This window comes from Saccostrea echinata, unplaced genomic scaffold, assembly GCF_033153115.1.
Source record: "Saccostrea echinata isolate AGI-Se365-2 ecotype Australia unplaced genomic scaffold, CSIRO_AGI_Sech_v1 ptg000001l, whole genome shotgun sequence".
Taxonomy (NCBI): domain Eukaryota; kingdom Metazoa; phylum Mollusca; class Bivalvia; order Ostreida; family Ostreidae; genus Saccostrea; species Saccostrea echinata.
Window position 1 is genome coordinate 35,127,826 of NW_026889750.1, and position 19,514 is coordinate 35,147,339.

Here is a 19,514-nt window from a genome sequence, read left to right on the forward strand (position 1 = left end):
GAGAATATGCATACATGTATATTCACTTAAGGAAATTGTCTCTTTAAACGAGTTTACCATAAGATTATTTTTTATTTTACATACCAACACACTTTCCATTGGCAAACGCATAACCAGGATTGCAAATACAAGAATACGATCCATTACTGTTCAAACACTCCGAGTTAATAGGACAAATTGTCGTATTTTGACATTCGTTTATATCACTTTGGCAGGTGGGTCCCTCCCAACCAGATTTACAGGCACAGCTTCCGGACACTTTCTCACAAGATATAGTGTTCTGGGTGTCACATGTACAATTTGAGGCACACTCAGGACCATACCTCCAACCTTCACAGTCTGAAACACGAGAGGCTTATATGTCACAATGATCATATGAGTAACCTTGTCCCTGCCTTTCTTAAAAACGATTTTTACTCTCAATATTTTTGCAGGAAAGATTTTTAATCCATATGTTCGCCCTATCTATCCTTAAAGAGTCATGACTCCACATGTAACGACATTATATGGGGATACTGTATATTAAAATGACTATTTTGGCCTTGTTGTTCTGGATAAGATGATAAAAACGTTTTTCTGAATTTTTCCCTATATGAATACATTAGGCCATCTTTAAAATGATGTTTGTTTGCCCTCTCCCGAATCAGGGTTAAAATAAATGGGCTGGTAGGTAGGTGGAATTTTTTCCCTAGAAAATTTCAACATGCATATTGACGGGATGAGAAAATTCAGGAATTAAAAAAAAATGTCGTTTTCTAGATGTTAAAAAAAGTTTGATTCCGGCCATTTTAGCCAGTCGGCCGGGAGAAGGCAAACCATCTTTTTTTTAAAGAAGGCCTTAGGAAAGATTTGATCCCTGATTTTACATGTAGCTCCAACCTTATTCCAGGATCCATAATTAATTAAAAAAACTTGAATCAACAAGATTGTGAATATTTGTATATCAATGATTTAAGGTGCCCTGATACTCTTCATATCTTTCATTTTTTCTAACATAGTCCAATGTAAAATTTGATCCCTTAATTACTTTGGTATCATCCATATCGAAATCAATACCACTGGTTCTGGGAAGAAGTCAAAATAATGAAAAATTGACAGCTTTAGTGCTAGACGACAGATGCTGAATATATAAAACAAACATAGTTGATTCTTTTGTTCACTTGAACCAATAATGCAAATAACATAAGAAACATGGCTTGTTACATTTATCTTTTTGTTTTTAGCAAAACGGTTAAATAACAATCATTTTTATTTATAGACAATGCATAATAATTTTATCCTACCAACACATGTTCTCTGGTCTACATCCAGTCTCTTTCCTGCAGCACAGGAACACGTGTATCCGGCACCTGCGGCATTCTGGGTACAGTTTTCACTGCATGGATTCGGAGAACATTCGTCGATATCTATGTAAAATTAATTCAATGCAATATCTGTTTCCTTGTTTCCAATTAGATAAAATATTTTTCAGATATTTATTGAAAATAAATTGTTTATTAATAATGACATATTAGCATATAATTAAAATACTGAAATGTTCATTTACCAAATTTTTTTCTAGGTTGTTAACTTTTAAAAATATTGTTGCATGTTTTAAAAATGGAAAATCGTCGTTAGAGCATCTGCGGGATACATACCAACACAACGAACATTGTCTGCATTTAAGGAGAAGCCCTTGTTACAGAAACAATACTCAGAACCATCGGGATTAACTCCACATTGCTGTGAGCAGTTAAATGTAGTATTTGTACAAACTGTTTTTTCTACAAAAGGAAATAATAAACAATGACCATGCTGCTCTACACTTTATGCTTTAATTTGGATATTTTTTTTCAAAAAATGCAGTTATATAAGCAGTGTTCTTACGAGAACATTTAGTCCTTGTTGAGGTGTCTAGGATGAATCCTGGGTTACAAGAACACTTGTAGCTTCCTATTATGTTAGTACAAACTTGATCACAAGGACTCACAGGGGAAGAACATTCGTCTACATCTTCACACCTTGATATACCAACCAGTCTAAAACCCGTCTTACAGCTACAGGAGTAACTTCCGGGAGTGTTCGAACATTCCTGACTACAAGGACTGGTATTACATTCGTCTATATCTAAAACAGAATTTATATCCACAAATTTTGTTATGTACAACTCAAATAAAAAACTGGCAATTCGCAGCTCGTTTTTTGCTCAATCGCATATATTATAAAATATAAGAAACAACGTTGTATGAGTGAAAATGTCATTTAATCAAATAAATGACGAAAACAGACAAAATATAAAACACATACATATATTTAATTGGCTTGGGATATAAAGTCAAGCAAACAATGTTTAAATCTGACTAGATTCAATTAGAGAACATGACAACTAGTCATATAATAGAAATCCCAGCCAATACAATTTCAAGAAAGGGTAGTTTCATTCTTCGTATTTAAAATATTCACAAAATTAACATAACATTACATTTTCACATCTTTTTTCTCATTGTCCTTGCCCACTCTGCCATGTTCTTGGCGTTCTCAAGTTTTATGTAGTCCAATTTAGAATAAGAAAAATTTAATTAGAATTGTTGTAAAAAGTAAGAAATGAATACTGAAAAAAGTCGAGAAAATTACCTTGACATGTCTGGGTGGTTGTATTCTTTTCGTATCCAGTGACACAAACACACATATATGATCCTGGACTGTTTCTGCATTCTTCATTTATTCCAGTACAAGGATTAACTGAAGCACACTCGTTTTTATCAAGGTCACATTTTTCTCCAGTCCATCCATCTGAACATACACAACCTCTTACTTTGTCACAGCTTGCAGAACCAACTCCACAATTACAAGGTGTGGCACAATTCTCTCCATAAGTAAATCCATTACATTCTGCAATCAAGAATCAAAGGCAACATAGTTATAATTAAGATGCAGCTGTAAGAGAAGTAATTCTAAATTTGATGGAAAGTAATTTTTCTTAACAATATGTTCATACAAATATATATACATAGGATTTAGCAATACTGAACTATCATGCAGATAAAGGAACAATTTATCTTCCCGCTCAATCTAGAATTAAGCCGTCCCCATAAATGCTAATTATTAAATAGTAGAAATAGGGGTTATATGTTACAAAGAGTAAGGATAGCATTACATTATTTTACAATATATCTCATACATGTACTTTTCTAACCAAGCATATTTCATTTCCTCACTTTATAATGATCGTATTATTCACCTTTACATGTTCTTCCATCGTTTTCTAAGCTGTACCCTGTTGGGCAGGAACAGGTATAGGAACCGTCAATGTTGACACATTTATCTCTGAACGTGCACTTATTTAAAGAATTGTCATTACACTCATCCACATCTAAATGAAAAAATCAATTCAGTTTTTATTTTTTTATTTTGTTTGGTAATGTGCAGTGTTTATGATCCGAGACATAATAAAGTACTCAAATTAAAATTTAAATTGAATGTAAAATAATAATATGTATTAAAAGGGTTATACTTTAAAAATAAATAAGATCATGAATTTGCTTTGTTCACTGGGAGACATTTCTTAGCGAAATATTGTTTTTTTTTTTTTTTTTCAAATAATAATACAATTTAGGTTTCATAAAACATACCGATACAGGATCTTTGGTCCTGGTTATTTAGTAGAAATCCAGCAGGACAAAAACAATATCCATTATCCCCGTCCTTTTTACATCCATATGTACAATTCAAAGATGGAAATAGCGAACAGATGTCTTGCACTATTATATGAAAATGTTGAATAGAAATGAGAAATATAACAGTTTCTCACTGATTTTAAAAAAAAAAAAAAAAAAAAAAAAAAAAAAAAAAAAAACATGCTTAAAAAGAAAAAAGAAGATTTGAATAAAAATTCAGAATGAATTTATTCATCCTTCTGTAGATTTTTTTACCCTCTATACACGTTTTTCTATCATCATCCAATGTGTAACCAAATTCACATTCACAGTTAAATCCTCCATCTACATTCACACAATTCTGAGTACAGCCATGGACTTCAGCTTCGCATTCATCAAAATCTAAAGAAAATGAAACATTTTTATTCAGTTTAAGAAAAGAAGTCTCCATATTTACTATACTGGTACATTGTTTAATGCCTCTTTTAACTGTAGTAAACATTAACTTTGATTTACTACAGTAAAAACTTAAGTAGTTGAGTTGTTTTTGTTTGGGATGTCATGCATGCGAGTAATCATCAAAGAAATGATCATGAGTACTCGTGATGCCCACTACTTTGAAAAAATGAATATTACGAAGACGCTAGATGATGCCAGAATTGCAAAAATTCAACATACTAATAGAAAGGTTAGACTCGATACGCATATAGATATTTAGTCTTTTTAATGCCTTTTCTCGTTTATATCAATAATAATTATTTTGGAAGACTTTCGCATGTTCCACCTGCAAACCAGCAGTTTGATTAAAAAACAAGATGTGTTTGTGAAACACTGATGCCCCCGTATTGCAACTTATAGCGAAGGTTAAACTTTCTCAAATGCAAATCAAATATGCTGGTACCCAAAGTAAGGTCTTGTACCGAGGAATATACTTGTGAAATGTGAAAGCCCTACCAGCAATCATTGAAAAGATATAGAAAAGTAAAAGTTTTTTTTTTTCAAAAGTAAGTCAAACATCAAGGTGAAGGTCAAATGGTCAAAATTAATGGCGCCCAAGGAAAGGCCTTCTCACAAGAAATGCACTTGTCAAGTGAAATATGAAAGCCCTAGCACCAACCGTTTAAAAGATATGGCCAAGGTTAAAGTTTTTCAAATGTAGGTCAAACTCCAAGGTCAAGGTCAATGGGCTATAGTTGTTGGTATCTAAAGGAAGGGTTTGTCACAAGGATTACACATGTGAAGAATGAAAGCCAAAGCACGAACTGTTCAAAAGTTATGGCCAAGGTTAAAGTTTACCAAAAGTAGGTCAAACTCCAAGTCAAGGTCAAAGGGTCAAAGTTGTTGATATCCAAATCAAGGTTTTGTCACAAGAATTACATATGTGAAGAATGAAAGCCCTAGCACCAATCGTTCAAAAGATATGGTCAATGTTAAAGTTTTTCAAAAGTAGGTCAAACTCGTTCGTCAGAAGTCCAAGAGTCAAAGTTGTTGGTATTCAAAGAAAGGTCTTGTCACAAGGATTACACATGTGAAGTATGAAAGCCCTAGCATTAACCGTTCAAAAGTTATAGCCAATGTTAAAGTTTTTCAAAAGCAGGTCAAACTCGTAGGTTAAAGTTCAAAGGTCAAAGGGTCAAAGTTGTTGGTATCCAAAGAAAGGTCTTGTCACAAAAATTACACATATGAAGTATGAAAGTCCTAGCACCAATCATTCAAAAGTTATAGCCAATGTTAATTTTTTTCAAAAGTAGGTCAAACTCCAAGGTCAAGGTCAAAGTTGTTGGTATCCAAAGGAAGGCCTTGTCACAAGGATTACACACTTGTAGTATGAAAGCCCTAGCATTAACTGTTCAAAAGTTATAGCCAATGTTTTTTCAAAAATAGGACAAACTCCAAGGTCAAGATCAAATGCTCAAAGTTGTTGATATTCAAAGGAAGGTCCCGTCACAAGGATAACACATGTGAAGTATGAAAGCCCTAGCACCAACCGTTCAGAAGTTATGGCCAAGGTTAAAGTTGGGTAAAATTTTGTAAAACTGGGTCAAACTCCAAGGTCAAGGTCAAAAGGTCAAATATGATGGTACCCCAAAGAAAGGTCTTGTCACAAGGAACACACATGTGAAATATGAAAGCCATAGCTCCAACCAATCAAAAGTTATAAGCAATGTTAAAGTTTTTTGCGGACAAACAGACAGACGGACGGACAGGGCAAAAACAATATACCCCCGAATCTTCGATACTAGGGCATAAAAATAGTTAAATGAAATGGATAGATATATATTATCATAAAATTTAATGCACATACAGTATATGTTCGACAATCCAGTGGGCTGAGCTCGGTTTATCAAATACACATTCTGCTTACAACAATTCAATACCTTTAAATCAAAAAGAATTCATAGCACATATGTGCAGAAATGATTTATATTACTCACCTTCACATTCGTAAGGGTTCTTATTATTAAATCCAGATTTGCATGTACATGTGTAACCTCCAATGTTATTGGTACAGACAGACATCGCTGTGGAACAGTTATTGGAGGCAGCGTTATCACATTCATCAATATCTGTGGAGAAACTAGAATTGTTAAATATGATAACCATCCATATATATCACGTATCAGACCGCGAGCAAAAATTCATATCAAACCGGAAAAAAAGTTTTAATAAAGTATAAAATATTTATGTAATACAATTCAAGTAAAAACAGTTGAACTTATTTGTTTTGAATGAAAAAGGGTAAAAATAACGGACAATCTTCGATAAAAACAAAAAAAAAAACTTTACAAATCTCTGAACAGGGTATAAAATACGGACCAACGGAAAATCCAGAGGTGGGATCAGGTGCCTAGGAGGAGTAAGCATTCCCTGTCGACCGGTCACACCCACTGTGATTCCTTTGTATTGATCAGGTTAGACGAATATTCCGTAGTCAACGTTTAGTATAAAAACAAAGGCCTTACAATTGGTATGAAATATGTGAGTCGAAATACAACCCAATGATAGGTTATACATGTTTTTGCTAAAATAGTCTTTATAACGAACATATTTTACAAAATGTTGGCTTTAAACAAAAATCCCAGTAACATCAACTTATCTGTTAGTAGCATGCCTCCTTTTGATCATACTCAGATCGTACTCAGACCATGTTCTTGAGTATCGAATAAATTGGGAGACATAACACCATTTGCAGGTGGTAGCTGAAAATTACTATATAAGGCCACACCAATTTAATTTCTTGTTCGTCGGACATTTGATGGAAAAGAGTACGAGCGGGCAAGCGGCTACATAATAATATTATTACTTTTTTGTAGGTAAAATTTTTAAGTGGGGTGTGAAAAAATTTGAGCGGACAATTATATTTTTCTGATTTGCAGAGTAAGCAGATTTAAAATACGAACAATACAGCGGAAATGGAATAGGAAAAAAAAACACATAATTTCCATGGTGCAGGAAATTAAAATTAATATTATTTGTATAGTTTTGTTTAAATACGAGCGCGCGGGTCCGACGAACAAAAAATTTTATTGGTGTGGCCTAAATAAGTAAATTTGACGATGGAAAAGCTGAAGGCATCTCGTTTGTCAGACAATGCACTCGTTAGTTGGCCATTATCGTTTATAGCCAGTAAAAATCCAAATATGAAACAGATGTGACAGTCTCTGTAGTGTCTTTTTTCAAGTTCACTGGGACATATCGAGTCGGCATATGAATGGAATTAACAAATGTTAATTGATAAAACGTCGTCAATATATGTGAATGCCGAGTTGAAGGCCACAGCAAGTGTTTTCATCTTCTCATGTAGAAGTTTTAAGATAAATTCTGGTACATAGGAATCTAAAAACAGGTCGGCTAATAAGGCACAAGATTCTGTCGGAATTCAAACAGTTTATTGGAAAATCTGGTCTTCAAGGACTACGTATGTGTTGTCAATGAGGAACTCCAGCATCCATTTAATATCAACTTCAGAGAAACAAAGTAATTTTGTTGATAAGCGATCAGCTATGAAAATTTCCAGGTTTTTTTTTATTATTGAAGAAGCAGTTGTCTATGATATCAAAAAGCTTAGGTTTTTATTTATCGTGAGGAATGTTGTATAAAGTGTAGAAAAATCGTACGTTTTCATGTTTTTGATTTTAGAAAAAAATTGCCTTTAAAATATCTAAAAGTTATTTGGAGTTTCTGAGAATCCATATTTGATATACACCTCTTCTTGAACATGCTGTAGCACAGTTCGTCTGAAGTTTTTCTTTACAATGGTTAATATTTTAGTGAAGGGTAAAGATAGGGAGCTTGGTAGAGCATTTCCTGGGCCCGGCAATATATCTTTAATTGTAAGGATTTTATGAAGTTTAGGAAGCAAGTATAGGTAGGCTAGATTAAATTAACATTCGTTGATTGGAATGTTAAATATAAGAGACTGTTGTTATTTTGAAGAATTTCATCTTTGAAAGTGAACTATGAGTATAAGTTGATATGACCTAAAAGAATGAGAGGACTTAAGAATCCTGAAAAAAGCTATTAAATGAAATTTTATAAATTGTTTATTTCTTTCCATAATATAAATCTTTACAGTGCATTCTTGATACATATATGAATGTAAAACACTCTTTTCAAGGAAAACAAAATAAATTTCGGAGCATGGGACTCGAAGATTTCTTGAATATCAATTGATAATCATCCTCACGCTTTTTTATCGTCTTAATACACAGTAAGCGTATGTTTGTCGGCTGTGTTGAAGAAAACTATATTTGTATTTTGAACAAAATATTTTTTTCATATTAAAGGGAGATGAGCCAACAAACGTGTGCTCATACTTAATTTTCAAAAAAAAAAAAATTGTTCAAAAACAAACTTGTTCATTCTTATGAGTGTGTTAACCTTGATTCGATCTCGATTGACTTTTGAATATTACAATTCATCAAGTGCTGTCCAACTGTGAGTGTACTTGTGAAAAAATTATTCTAAAATGCGACCTTGATCTAAATCAGGTCTGAGAGCGTGTTTAGTTCATCTGCCTTTTACAGAATTCATCAAATTAAATCTGTTGTTATAATTTTGCGTGTCCTCAAAATGTTTTCTAAAGAAATCTTTTTATTTCTTATTGACATCGCTGTAATTGTTGTGAGTAATGATACTTATACGATAAACATATTCGAATTTAGAGAGAGAGAGAGAGAGAGAGAGAGAGAGAAGGACAGAAAGATGTCGATATGATGCTGGCCGATAACCTCGCCCCCTATTAATATTAATTAGCTATAGGTGACCTAAAATCACTCCGGGTAGATGTCAAATTCTGGACGGAGATATTAATAAAACGTTGCTTCAATTTTGATTCATGACACCAAGGCATTGCTTTGGTACAAATGTTCTACCTAATATAATCATTAATATATAGAATTTGATATTTCTTGTAAGATATGTTTTCTATCGTCAACTTCTCTTATTTAGGTAGCAATATAATCTTATCACCTGCATATGGCAGTCATATCTCCCATTTGATTCGATACGCAAGAGATGCTCCACATATGCACAATTTCTCAAACGAAGAAAGCTATTGACAAACAAGTTGATGAAAAAGGGATATCAACAATCTCGTTTAAAGTCATTATTTCGCAAGTTCTATGGTCGGTACAATGCTGTTGTCAACAAATACAACCTATTACGTCGAATACTGACTGAAGTTTTTATTCTAATTGTTACGCCATTATTTAAACACTGAATTGTCTGCGGATTTTTCCGTTTGCCCGGTCATTACAAGTAGCATACGGCGGGTGTGACCGGTCGACAGGGAATGCTTATACTCTATGGCACCTGACCCTACCTCTGACGTTTTTTAGAGGTCCATGTATGCTCTGCACCCGATTTGTATTGTTTCATGGGACTTTTGGGCTTGATTACTGATCGTTATCTCCATATTTCAATTTTAGTGGAGAAAAAAGGTACATTATCGAAACATTCTTATATGACTATCATAATGGGAACTGACATATTATATATTTCATATATATGGAATACTACATACTGAAATCCATATCATATGTCCTATCAACCCTTTGGCCCCGTATCGACCCTGGGGCATTCGGCCCTAGTGCTGAATTGGGGCCATTGGGGCTGATAAGATATATGATATTGATTGTAGTATGTGATATTCCTCATATAATATATTTCAATTCTATACGGTCACAGGTTTCAACCTGGGTCTAATAAGATACCGGTATATGATATGGATTTTAGAATGTGATATAATTCATATAATATATTTCAACTCTATACAATCACACGTTTCACCATCCATTGTACACAATGACATGAGCTTATCACATGGATTTTAGTTAATCTCACCAATACAGTTGTCACTGACTTTTTCCAATCCAGTTCGACAGTTACACGAGTAAGATCCTTCCAAGTTTTGACAAATTTTGTCACTACCACAGATGTTTGGGTTTTCTGTACATTCATTGACATCTTGATCACAGTTACTTCCTGTCCAGCCAGATTTACAGACACAACCTGTCACTGGATCACAGCGGTCCATCCCCTTACCACATGTACAAGTTTGTTGACAATCAACACCATAGTTAGGAGGTTCGCATTCTGTAATTTAGAAATATTACTTTCTGCACATGCTAAAAAATCACTTTAAGAAAAAAATAATTTTTGAATAAGATATTACCTAAACAGGTTGTTTTATCTTGGTCTAAAGTAAAGCCAGCAAAGCATGAACAAGTGAATGAACCAACAGAATTCTGACAGTCCTGGGAACAAATACCTCCAACCTCACACTCATTTATGTCTAAAAAGATAAGATTAAAAATTTCACTACATTTGTAATTGAATGACGGTAAAATGGTTTTTAATTTGCCAAAATTCGATTTTGATTCCATCGGTTTATATACAGGGGTGGAAATATCCACGGGATGTCACCTTCTCTGCAAGAACAAAGCATGCACGATATGGGTCTTGAATGCTTTCAATTACACATGACCTATTCCCTGGACGTTTTTATTCAGATTTACCTAGTTTTAAGATCACAATTTTAGATATTAGAATATTTTAGAAATTCTGAAAGTTAGATCATCTCCAAAGGGTAAATGTACTAAGATATGCAACACCAATGTTATGAAACTCACTATCTGAAAATGTTAAATGTCAAACATCCTTTTAACGGCCCAGAAGTACGATAGTCTTGTGGACTGACAAGAACTGTGACAATACTGAGAGTAGTACTAGGTAAAATCTGATTTCTTTGTTCTACAAGATGTACACACAGCTCACGTGCTACCCAGATTGACCTGTGTACATGTAACATCGCGCTTTGAATGTTGGGAAAGGAACTATACTTCGATACAGTGTATTTCTAATCTACCGGAAAAACACATTCTAAAAATAGCGGTCGCCGTCATCTGATAGCTTGTCCCGCATAGAGGAAAAACCTACCTTTGTATGCAATGTTATGTATTTCAAATTACCGAATATCATTAGCGAGAAAATTTCTTTTGTAGTACTACATGTAGTTTTTATCACTAGATATATAAATCTGTTCATGTTTCAAGTGTTTGTGAATTCTAGATCCGCCCTGCATGTATAGCAATGTAACACATATTTGCATGAAAACGTAACGCGACTCAATTCTTATTGAAAACTCTACAAAATATTAATTCTTTGAAAAATAACCACAAACAATGCAAAGTATACACTTTAAAATAATTGAAAGTAAGTTAATCGTTGTCTGGTTTACAACATTTAATGAAATTAAGCGGTGCTTTTTCTTCCGGCAGTTCACTGCTGCGTATGAATATAAATCATAATTTTTAGGTGATTTGTTCCTTATAAGGAAAGAGGTCAGTGTTAGCTTGATGACGCGACCTCTGTGTAAAGGATGCAGTGTTCAATGTTTGACAAGTACATTAAAACAGAAACATTTCAAAAAAAAGAAAACAGAGCCTGTTTCGAACCGTTGAAAGGTAAATAAAGGAACAAGAACAGGAGTAAAATATACATATATGTCTTATTACCGAATGTCATACTTTGGGAAATTTACACATGTATAATACATGTACGATGAATAATACCTGACAACGCAAGCAAAAAAGAAGTCGCCATATATAAATCGAAGGATAGTAGCTCTGCCTTAATAATCTATTCCCTATCGCATGAATTTGTTGCTGAACTATTACATTCATTAGTGTCTGTAAATATATTGGAATAATATACAATATGGGTCAACCTCAGAAACACTGTAGACTATTTTGAAAGCTTAAAATCCACTCATTCTTCTTTCCATAAAATAAAAACTAGAATCGAGTTCTGACTTGATTAGAAAAATGGACACCGTCTGTTCATCAACTTAATTGATGAAGCTAATATGATAAAAAAGAAAAAAATAAAGATCAAATAAAACCCCATAAAAGAGACATAATCCAGTTTGTAAAGAATTTTTTTCTAAATTTTCTAATGTCGGAAGAAAGACTTTCTATTAATAACTATATTGGGATTTACATCGAGATTCAAACTTTCCTTCTAGAACTAATCGCATTTTTAAGCATGGCATGTCAAAAGTAGCAATATTTTATATTTTCTATTTGTGTTGTAAAAGTTCATTTGTAATGTGTAATTTTCCATTAGTTCTGTATGATTATCCATAAGTTTTGTATGAATTTCATTTGTAATGTACATATATAATTTTTACTTGTATTGTTTAATTTTCTTTTTGTAAATAAATGTATAATTTTTATTTGTATTCGTATTCTATAATTTTCCATTTCTTTTTTTAGCTCTACTGGTCAGAGACCAGAAGAGCTTATGCGATAGTAAGGTGTCCGTCGTCCGTCCGTCTGTCTGTCTGTCTAGCTGTCCGTCTGTCTGTAAACAATTTTTCAAAACGCTACTCCTCCTACAGTTTTGGTCTGATTTCAATATAACTTGGCACACAAGTAGACTACACTAAGATACATAATTTAGTGCATCGGTTTTTGATTTCAATGAACGGTGTTGCCATGGTTACTAAAAATAGAAATTTCTGTGAAATTCTTTTAAAATGCTACTCCTCCTACAGTTTTGGTCTGATTTCAATATAACTTGGCACACAGGTAGACTACACTAAGATACATAATTTAGTGCATTGTTTTTTTGATTTTGATGAACCGTGTTGCGATGGTTACTAAAAATAGAAAATTCTGTGAAATTCCTTTAAAACGCTACTCCTCCTACAGTTTTGGTCTGATTTCATTATAACTTGGCACGCAAGTAGACTACATTAAGATACATAGTTTAGTGCATTGGTTTTTGATTTCGATGAACGGTGTTGCCATAGTTACTTAAAATGGAAATTTCTGTGAAGTTCCTTTAAAACGCTACTCCTCCTACAGTTTTGGTCTGATTTCAATATAACTTGGCGCATAAGTAGACTACATTAAGATACATTATTCTATTTATTGCTGCATGTTGCAAAGTTTCAAATCCATGTGCTCCTTTTCCTTTGTTATATGTACAGACCAGTAGAGCTACAGTCTCATCAGAGACTTCTGGTTTTATTTGTATTCTTTAATTTTCCTTTTAAGTTGGATAATTTCCATTTGGATTATACAATTTTGAATTTGAATGACTGTGTAAATTTGCATTTGTATGATATTTTTCATTTGCTGTATCATATAATTTTCCATTAAAAAATTCCCATATATATTGTATAATTTGCCATTCGTATTGTATAATTTTCTATTTTTATTTTATAATTTTCTATATATATTTTATAATTTTCAATTTCTCTTCTAAATATATAAACTATCTATTGAAAAGGGTTTTTTTTCATTTGTGTTGTATAATTTTCAATTTGCATTTTATAACATTCGAGATAGAAAAAAATACAATACAAATGGCAAGTTATAAATAGAAATGGCAAATTATTGAATTCAAATGGAAAAATCTACAACACAAATGAAAATTTATACAATACAAATGGAAAAGAAAAGAAAAGAAAAATGAACAATTTTACAATACGAATAGAAAATAATACAATATAAATGGAAATTATAGATTACAAATGAAAAAATTATACATTACAAATGAAAAATTATAGAATACATGTGAAAAATTATAGAATACAAGTGAAAAATTATTGAATACAAATAAGATTTATTAAATACAATGAAAATTTTAGAATGCAAATGGAAAATTACTAAAAACAAATTAGAAAGATGTTTGACATGCTTTATTATTCATGTAAAATTCGGTTATATTGACTGATCATTTGGACTTGTTTAAACTTTTGATATTTTATTGAGGCATTATATTAGTGTCACAATAATGTATATTTTCAGGAGACATTTCACGTTTTCAGCTCACCTGAGATGAAATATCAAGTGAGCTTTTCTTATCACATTTCTATTATGTGATATCTAAATGTATTGCATTTCTATTATGAATTCTATGATTATACCAGCCGTTGGGGTAAATATGAGAGGAATACCTGAAAACTTTGTCAAAATGGATTACGTGTTTTAGAAAAATATTAAAAAGCTGCATTAAAAAGTTAAGAGGCAATATGCAAACTTTTCATCCTTCAGTTTTCACTAAATCGGAGGTGATAAAAGAATTTTATTTAGTGTATCTAACAGGGATTTTCAACAATCTCGTATAAAGTAAGAATTTCGTAAATTCTGTGTCCGATAATTGTGTTGCATTTTGGCTGACGTGCTTCATACCAATTGTTAAGCCTTTATTTTTACACTTTGTCTTCGGAATGTTCGGTCTACCTGATTAAGCATAGAGCTCACCTCCTGTGAGACCGGCCAACAGGGGATGCTTACTCCTCCTAGGCACCTGATCACACCTCTGGGATTTTCAGGGGTCCGTGTTTTGTGCCCTGTTCACAGATTTTTATTGTTTGTAGATTTTTTTTTGTCCCCGCGTGGCGCAGTGGTTAGAGCGTTCGCTCTAGAGTCGCAGAGTAAGGGATTGATCCTTACGTCGAGGGTTTGAATCCCACTGTGGGACTTGGACACTAATTAATTGGTCGTTAATTCGGATGAGACGTATAAATGGAGGTCCATTGCCAGTAGATGCTGGCACGAAAAAAAAAATCCCTCACTGCTCCATGGCCCTGAGTGCCGAGTATAGGTCAAAATTTGCAGCTCTCCACCGGCAAGTGATTGCGTCTCCATATGAGTGGAAAATTCTCGAGATGGACGTTAAACAATAAACAAACAAAAACAAACAAACATCGATCACTGTTTGTTATCTTTAGCTTTTTCATTGGTATGGAAAGATCCTTGCGTAGTATAAATTCGAGATTGATCAAATCATGACCCTACGGGGGTAGGGTCGGACCGCAATGGATGATCAACGTTTTACAAAGAAATGTACAAGGAAAAAAATTCAATTTACTTCCCAAGAACAGATTAGGCATGGATATTCACATTGGTATAGAGGAATCCTCAGTATTTTAGTATAGATTCGAGCTTGTTCAAATTATGACCCCATGGAGGTTGGGTGGGGCATAATGGACGATATGAATATATGGGAAAAAATGAGCTTATGAAAAAAGGCAGGGTCATAGTAACTTGATTGAGCGTTGGGGCCAATAAGTCCATGTTTTTAGCACAGTTTCGTTTCTTCTTTTTCAGACTTCCATAAATTGAAAAAGAATGAAATGAAATATTCCTAAAATCTAGGAAAAGCATTTTTTTCGAATTGTAAAACATACATTTATATCTAGAATATCATAATAAAGTATGGAAATATTCTTTGCATAACGCTTTGAGTTCATTTTTGATCAAACTGTCAAAATATTTATCAAGGACACACAAACAAAATGTCACAGAATCAGCTCATCATGTTTGTGCACCAACTATAATAAACTGTCCTTCAGTAAAATGTTAGAGTGAGTGAATTAAAAATGATACCTTCACATTTGTTGTCCGATAAGAAATAACCAGTAGGACAGTCAGAACAATTGTATCCCCTCCCCTGTACACGCTCCTCCTCAGGTGTCAAGTCTGTACAATTTCTACCTTGGGCACAGGGAGACTGGGCACACCCATCTATATCGTTCTCACAATCTTGTCCTGTGATATATATATATATATATATATATATATATATATATATATATATATATATATATATATATATATATATATATATATATAGTACAGGCCACGAGTTTTCCCGAAAAACACGGGGCCCCGTGGACCGAAAGAACACGCTTTAGCGTGGACCTTGATCAATGTCGGCATCTTTGAAGTCGGGGTTTCTGTGCACCGTGTAACACGGTGTGGGCACGGTGCATCACCGTGCCCCTTTACGGAAGATCACGCGGAACTTATAATAAATATTTTGAAATTCATTGTCTTTATTTAAGCAATTATATAAACTTCCTTTTGAAATAATTTTTTTGAACTTTTTCCATAAATATTAGTACCTACTCGCAGATGTTTAAACAGTACCAGTAAGATGCCCTAAAATTTAATATCCACTTGCTTGTGTCCAGCAAACAACAAACTCTTCAAATGTATATGTATATTCAAGTTTCAAAATCCTAATTATATGAGACAAAAAATATGTTCAATAGACTTTTATAACGCTAAGAAGAAATACACTTTCATAAATTAATTACCTGGTTGTCTTCACTTTCGATTTTAACCGTGTTCATTTAAATTATATTAGTCAATACTCATTTTCGTTACAAGATCGTTTTTGCAATCATTATATTTATGCATTCATATGTAGTACTTATCAGATGCGTGATTTATTTAATGAATAATTTTGTACGTATTTTTTTTTTTTTTAGAAAATTGATGTGTATCTAAAATAAAATTTAAAAAAACGCATCAGACTCGCACATTAACTCTGCTCTCTGATGATTACTCGTCGAATTATTTCAGTTAAGGATTATTGCAGTTAAACTAACACTGAAAATCTGTAATCATGTAAAATATGGAGGTAAATATGATATGCGGTAAACGTGTACTACTAGATGTTTAGTGAACAGACATATGGATAGAGATGATAATCTAATTAAATAGTGATCAACGTACACACTGCATACAAAAATTGCCTAAATTTTTGGCTATTCAACTGCTGTGGAAATATTACTCTATTCCGAGATTTGTCTTAGTTATTAAAAATGTGTCGTACGGTTTGCGAAAAAAAAAAAAATAGAATGGGGTAGATGTATAGGTCAACGCTTCTCTCTCATAGTCAAAGTCAATGTTATCATGATTTTAGAGAAAAAAAATGTATGACTAAGAATTTTCCTGCCCTCTTTCAAGCTATATTATTATTTAAATATGTAATTTACACGGTAGAGGGCGTAATAAGTTTTCAGAACTTGTGCACAATCCCTTTGTAATTATAAAGTACAATAAAATATGTTCAAACCAAGCTATATTATGTTTGCTACCCCCCCACCCCCCCACCCCCCACCCTTCCTTCTAGAAAGCGATATGAATCAGCTGAAAAAGTGTTGGGAAAAAAATCATAATCTACGGCATGTACGGGATACATGCTTAAACGTGTCTGAAAACTTAAGGATAATTTACGAAGTAAGTTGAAATCTGTGTTGTGATGAAACACAGTGACTGTCGATTGATTTGGCTGGAAGTCAGTTGAGTGTGTTATACACTTGATGTGGTCAGGGGCTAAAGAATTTGAAAGGTGTGATAAACACACAGCACCCCACGGCCTCCGGCTGTGACCCAATATACTATTAAAACAGGTGTGAACTCGGAACTGACCATAAGAATGTTTCAAATCACAAGAGAAATTCTTTCCGCGTAAACTGACTTTCAGGGCCACCTAGCGTCGCGCGATTTTGATTGACAAGCACGAGGAATTCATGCCTAATAGAGAACGAATTGATTGCTCACTATTTGTAACAGGGTTGAATATGAATTTAAACAAAGTTGTGGAAATTAAATATTATTATAGAATGGTTAATTTTAATTGTAACAGCACTGTTACTTTGGTTATATAAATAAAACAAAGAATTAAATTTTTTTTACAGAGGTTGCTCTCTCTCTCTCTCTCTCTGACATTGTTTCTTTACACACTTTGCAATTAAAGAAAAACTTAAATACTTACATTGAAGATGTTTAAAACATAAATACTGGTTGATGAAAAGAATTTATTGTGGTACGAGAAATACGCTCGGAAATTATAAATTTAATGTACACAGTGATATCGTGTTTCTGATGTCGATTCTTGTTTCTAAATTCAGAATAATATAAGATTAACAAAATAAATGTGTTTTACTCAGGAATACATATGCTTGAAACAAATGCAGCTCGGATTTTATTCTAACACGAATGAAGTAAAGAGCTCGATGATATTTTAATTAGTCTTTCTTCGTTGCATGAACACGTGGGATTAAATTATTCGGACATATAAAAATTCAGTCTAAATTTTTAATTCTAAAAAGTGAATAAATATTTTTACAAAATATAAATTTCTAGACACACCATAGATTGAAATGTAAACAATTTAAATATCTTGGGTTTGAAATTAACTTTTACAAGTAGTAGACAAGTCGGGCTACTTCCAATAATGTTTACTAACCCTGACCATAAAATCACTAGCACATACCAAACTTGGAAATTTACTTCTTATAATTGAGAATTTTGATGAGGCAACATTTGAGATCATATTTAATAAACTGATAAAGAAATGGTCTTTTGCGTGTGACTATACTGACAGACTGTTCGATAAGTCCTAGCCAATTGAGTCGGGTTCATCGGGACATACGTATTTCAAGCCTCAAAGAATATTCAACAAACTTAAATAAAATAATTATCATAAAGATTAATCAATTCATTTCAAACTATACTATACGTAACTATTCATACCATATTGATACTGAACGACAGTATTTTTGACTGTGACTTGTCTATTACAGCGGTGGCTAAAAACGGCGATTGTGTCACGCGGGGATTTTTTTTTCTTTTTCACAGCGAAGGCTGATAACTGTCAGAAAAATTAGAAAAATTCTTTAAAAGCTTTTAAATTATTTATTTGAAATACTGAAATAGGGGTTTAACAGTTATTTTGTCAACACGACCAATCGGTCCAGTTCAGGTAAATTATATACTACCGGACCACTCATTTACAAACCCTGCCGATATTTAATCTCACTATCATTAGTGCAATTGTCTTTGCACAATGTCTTGTAGATTTTAAAGCGATAATTAAACATGCATGTATAAATCAAAGTGATCAATTATTATTAAAATCAAAATATTTTATCAAACTATACGAACTTTCTCTGTAATATTACGTACACGGTGCGGCACGGGGAGCATTAGCTGGGATTTTTCTAGACATGGTGCGGCACGGTGTGCCTACCTGTGTATTTCAAATCCACACACACCGTGCTACACCTTGTACACGGTGTAACACAGAGCATTTCACACGGTGTGTTTTCCACCGTGCGACGGGGAAAACTCGTGGCCTGTGCTATATTATATATATATATATATATATATATATATATATATATATATATATATATATATATATATATATATATCCCTTCATTTAACATAGTGGTTTTATTTATTTTGCATAGCTTTGATTGTAAAAACATTGAAGCACACAAATACAAAACACATTAATTTAAAAAAAAATACCTGTATATCCTATATCACAAATGCATTTAGCATATTTAAACAGTTCACTTGCAGAACTCAGTGTATCATTATAGTTGCATGTTCCCCGACCACTGCAACCGGAACATAGAATAACAGCGACGTCTACTGGAGCAGCTTGTTCTCCTTTGTTGTCAACCACAGTCACGCTGCAAAAAAAAAATCTTGAATTATAGCGTTGCTTTCCTAAAAAATAGTGCAAAGTACATGTAATAGATGAAACAGAATTTGTTACATT

The 19,514-nt window shown here is 33.1% G+C and overlaps 1 protein-coding gene across 1 annotated transcript in view; it reads right to left on the bottom strand.

Moving 5' to 3' along the window:
* LOC133197100 (uncharacterized) overlaps positions 1-19,514 on the bottom strand; it is a 67,776-nt gene that overhangs the window by 32,740 nt on the left and 15,522 nt on the right. The window contains exons 8-17 of the mRNA XM_061332946.1: positions 19,259-19,425; positions 15,539-15,700; positions 11,792-11,827; positions 10,312-10,431; positions 9,981-10,232; positions 6,071-6,202; positions 3,912-4,037; positions 2,614-2,871; positions 1,284-1,406; positions 85-339 (exon numbers count right to left, since the gene is read on the bottom strand). Coding sequence (XP_061188930.1) covers positions 85-339; positions 1,284-1,406; positions 2,614-2,871; positions 3,912-4,037; positions 6,071-6,202; positions 9,981-10,232; positions 10,312-10,431; positions 11,792-11,827; positions 15,539-15,700; positions 19,259-19,425 — 1,631 coding nt within the window. The remainder of the gene's footprint in view (positions 1-84; positions 340-1,283; positions 1,407-2,613; positions 2,872-3,911; positions 4,038-6,070; positions 6,203-9,980; positions 10,233-10,311; positions 10,432-11,791; positions 11,828-15,538; positions 15,701-19,258; positions 19,426-19,514) is intronic.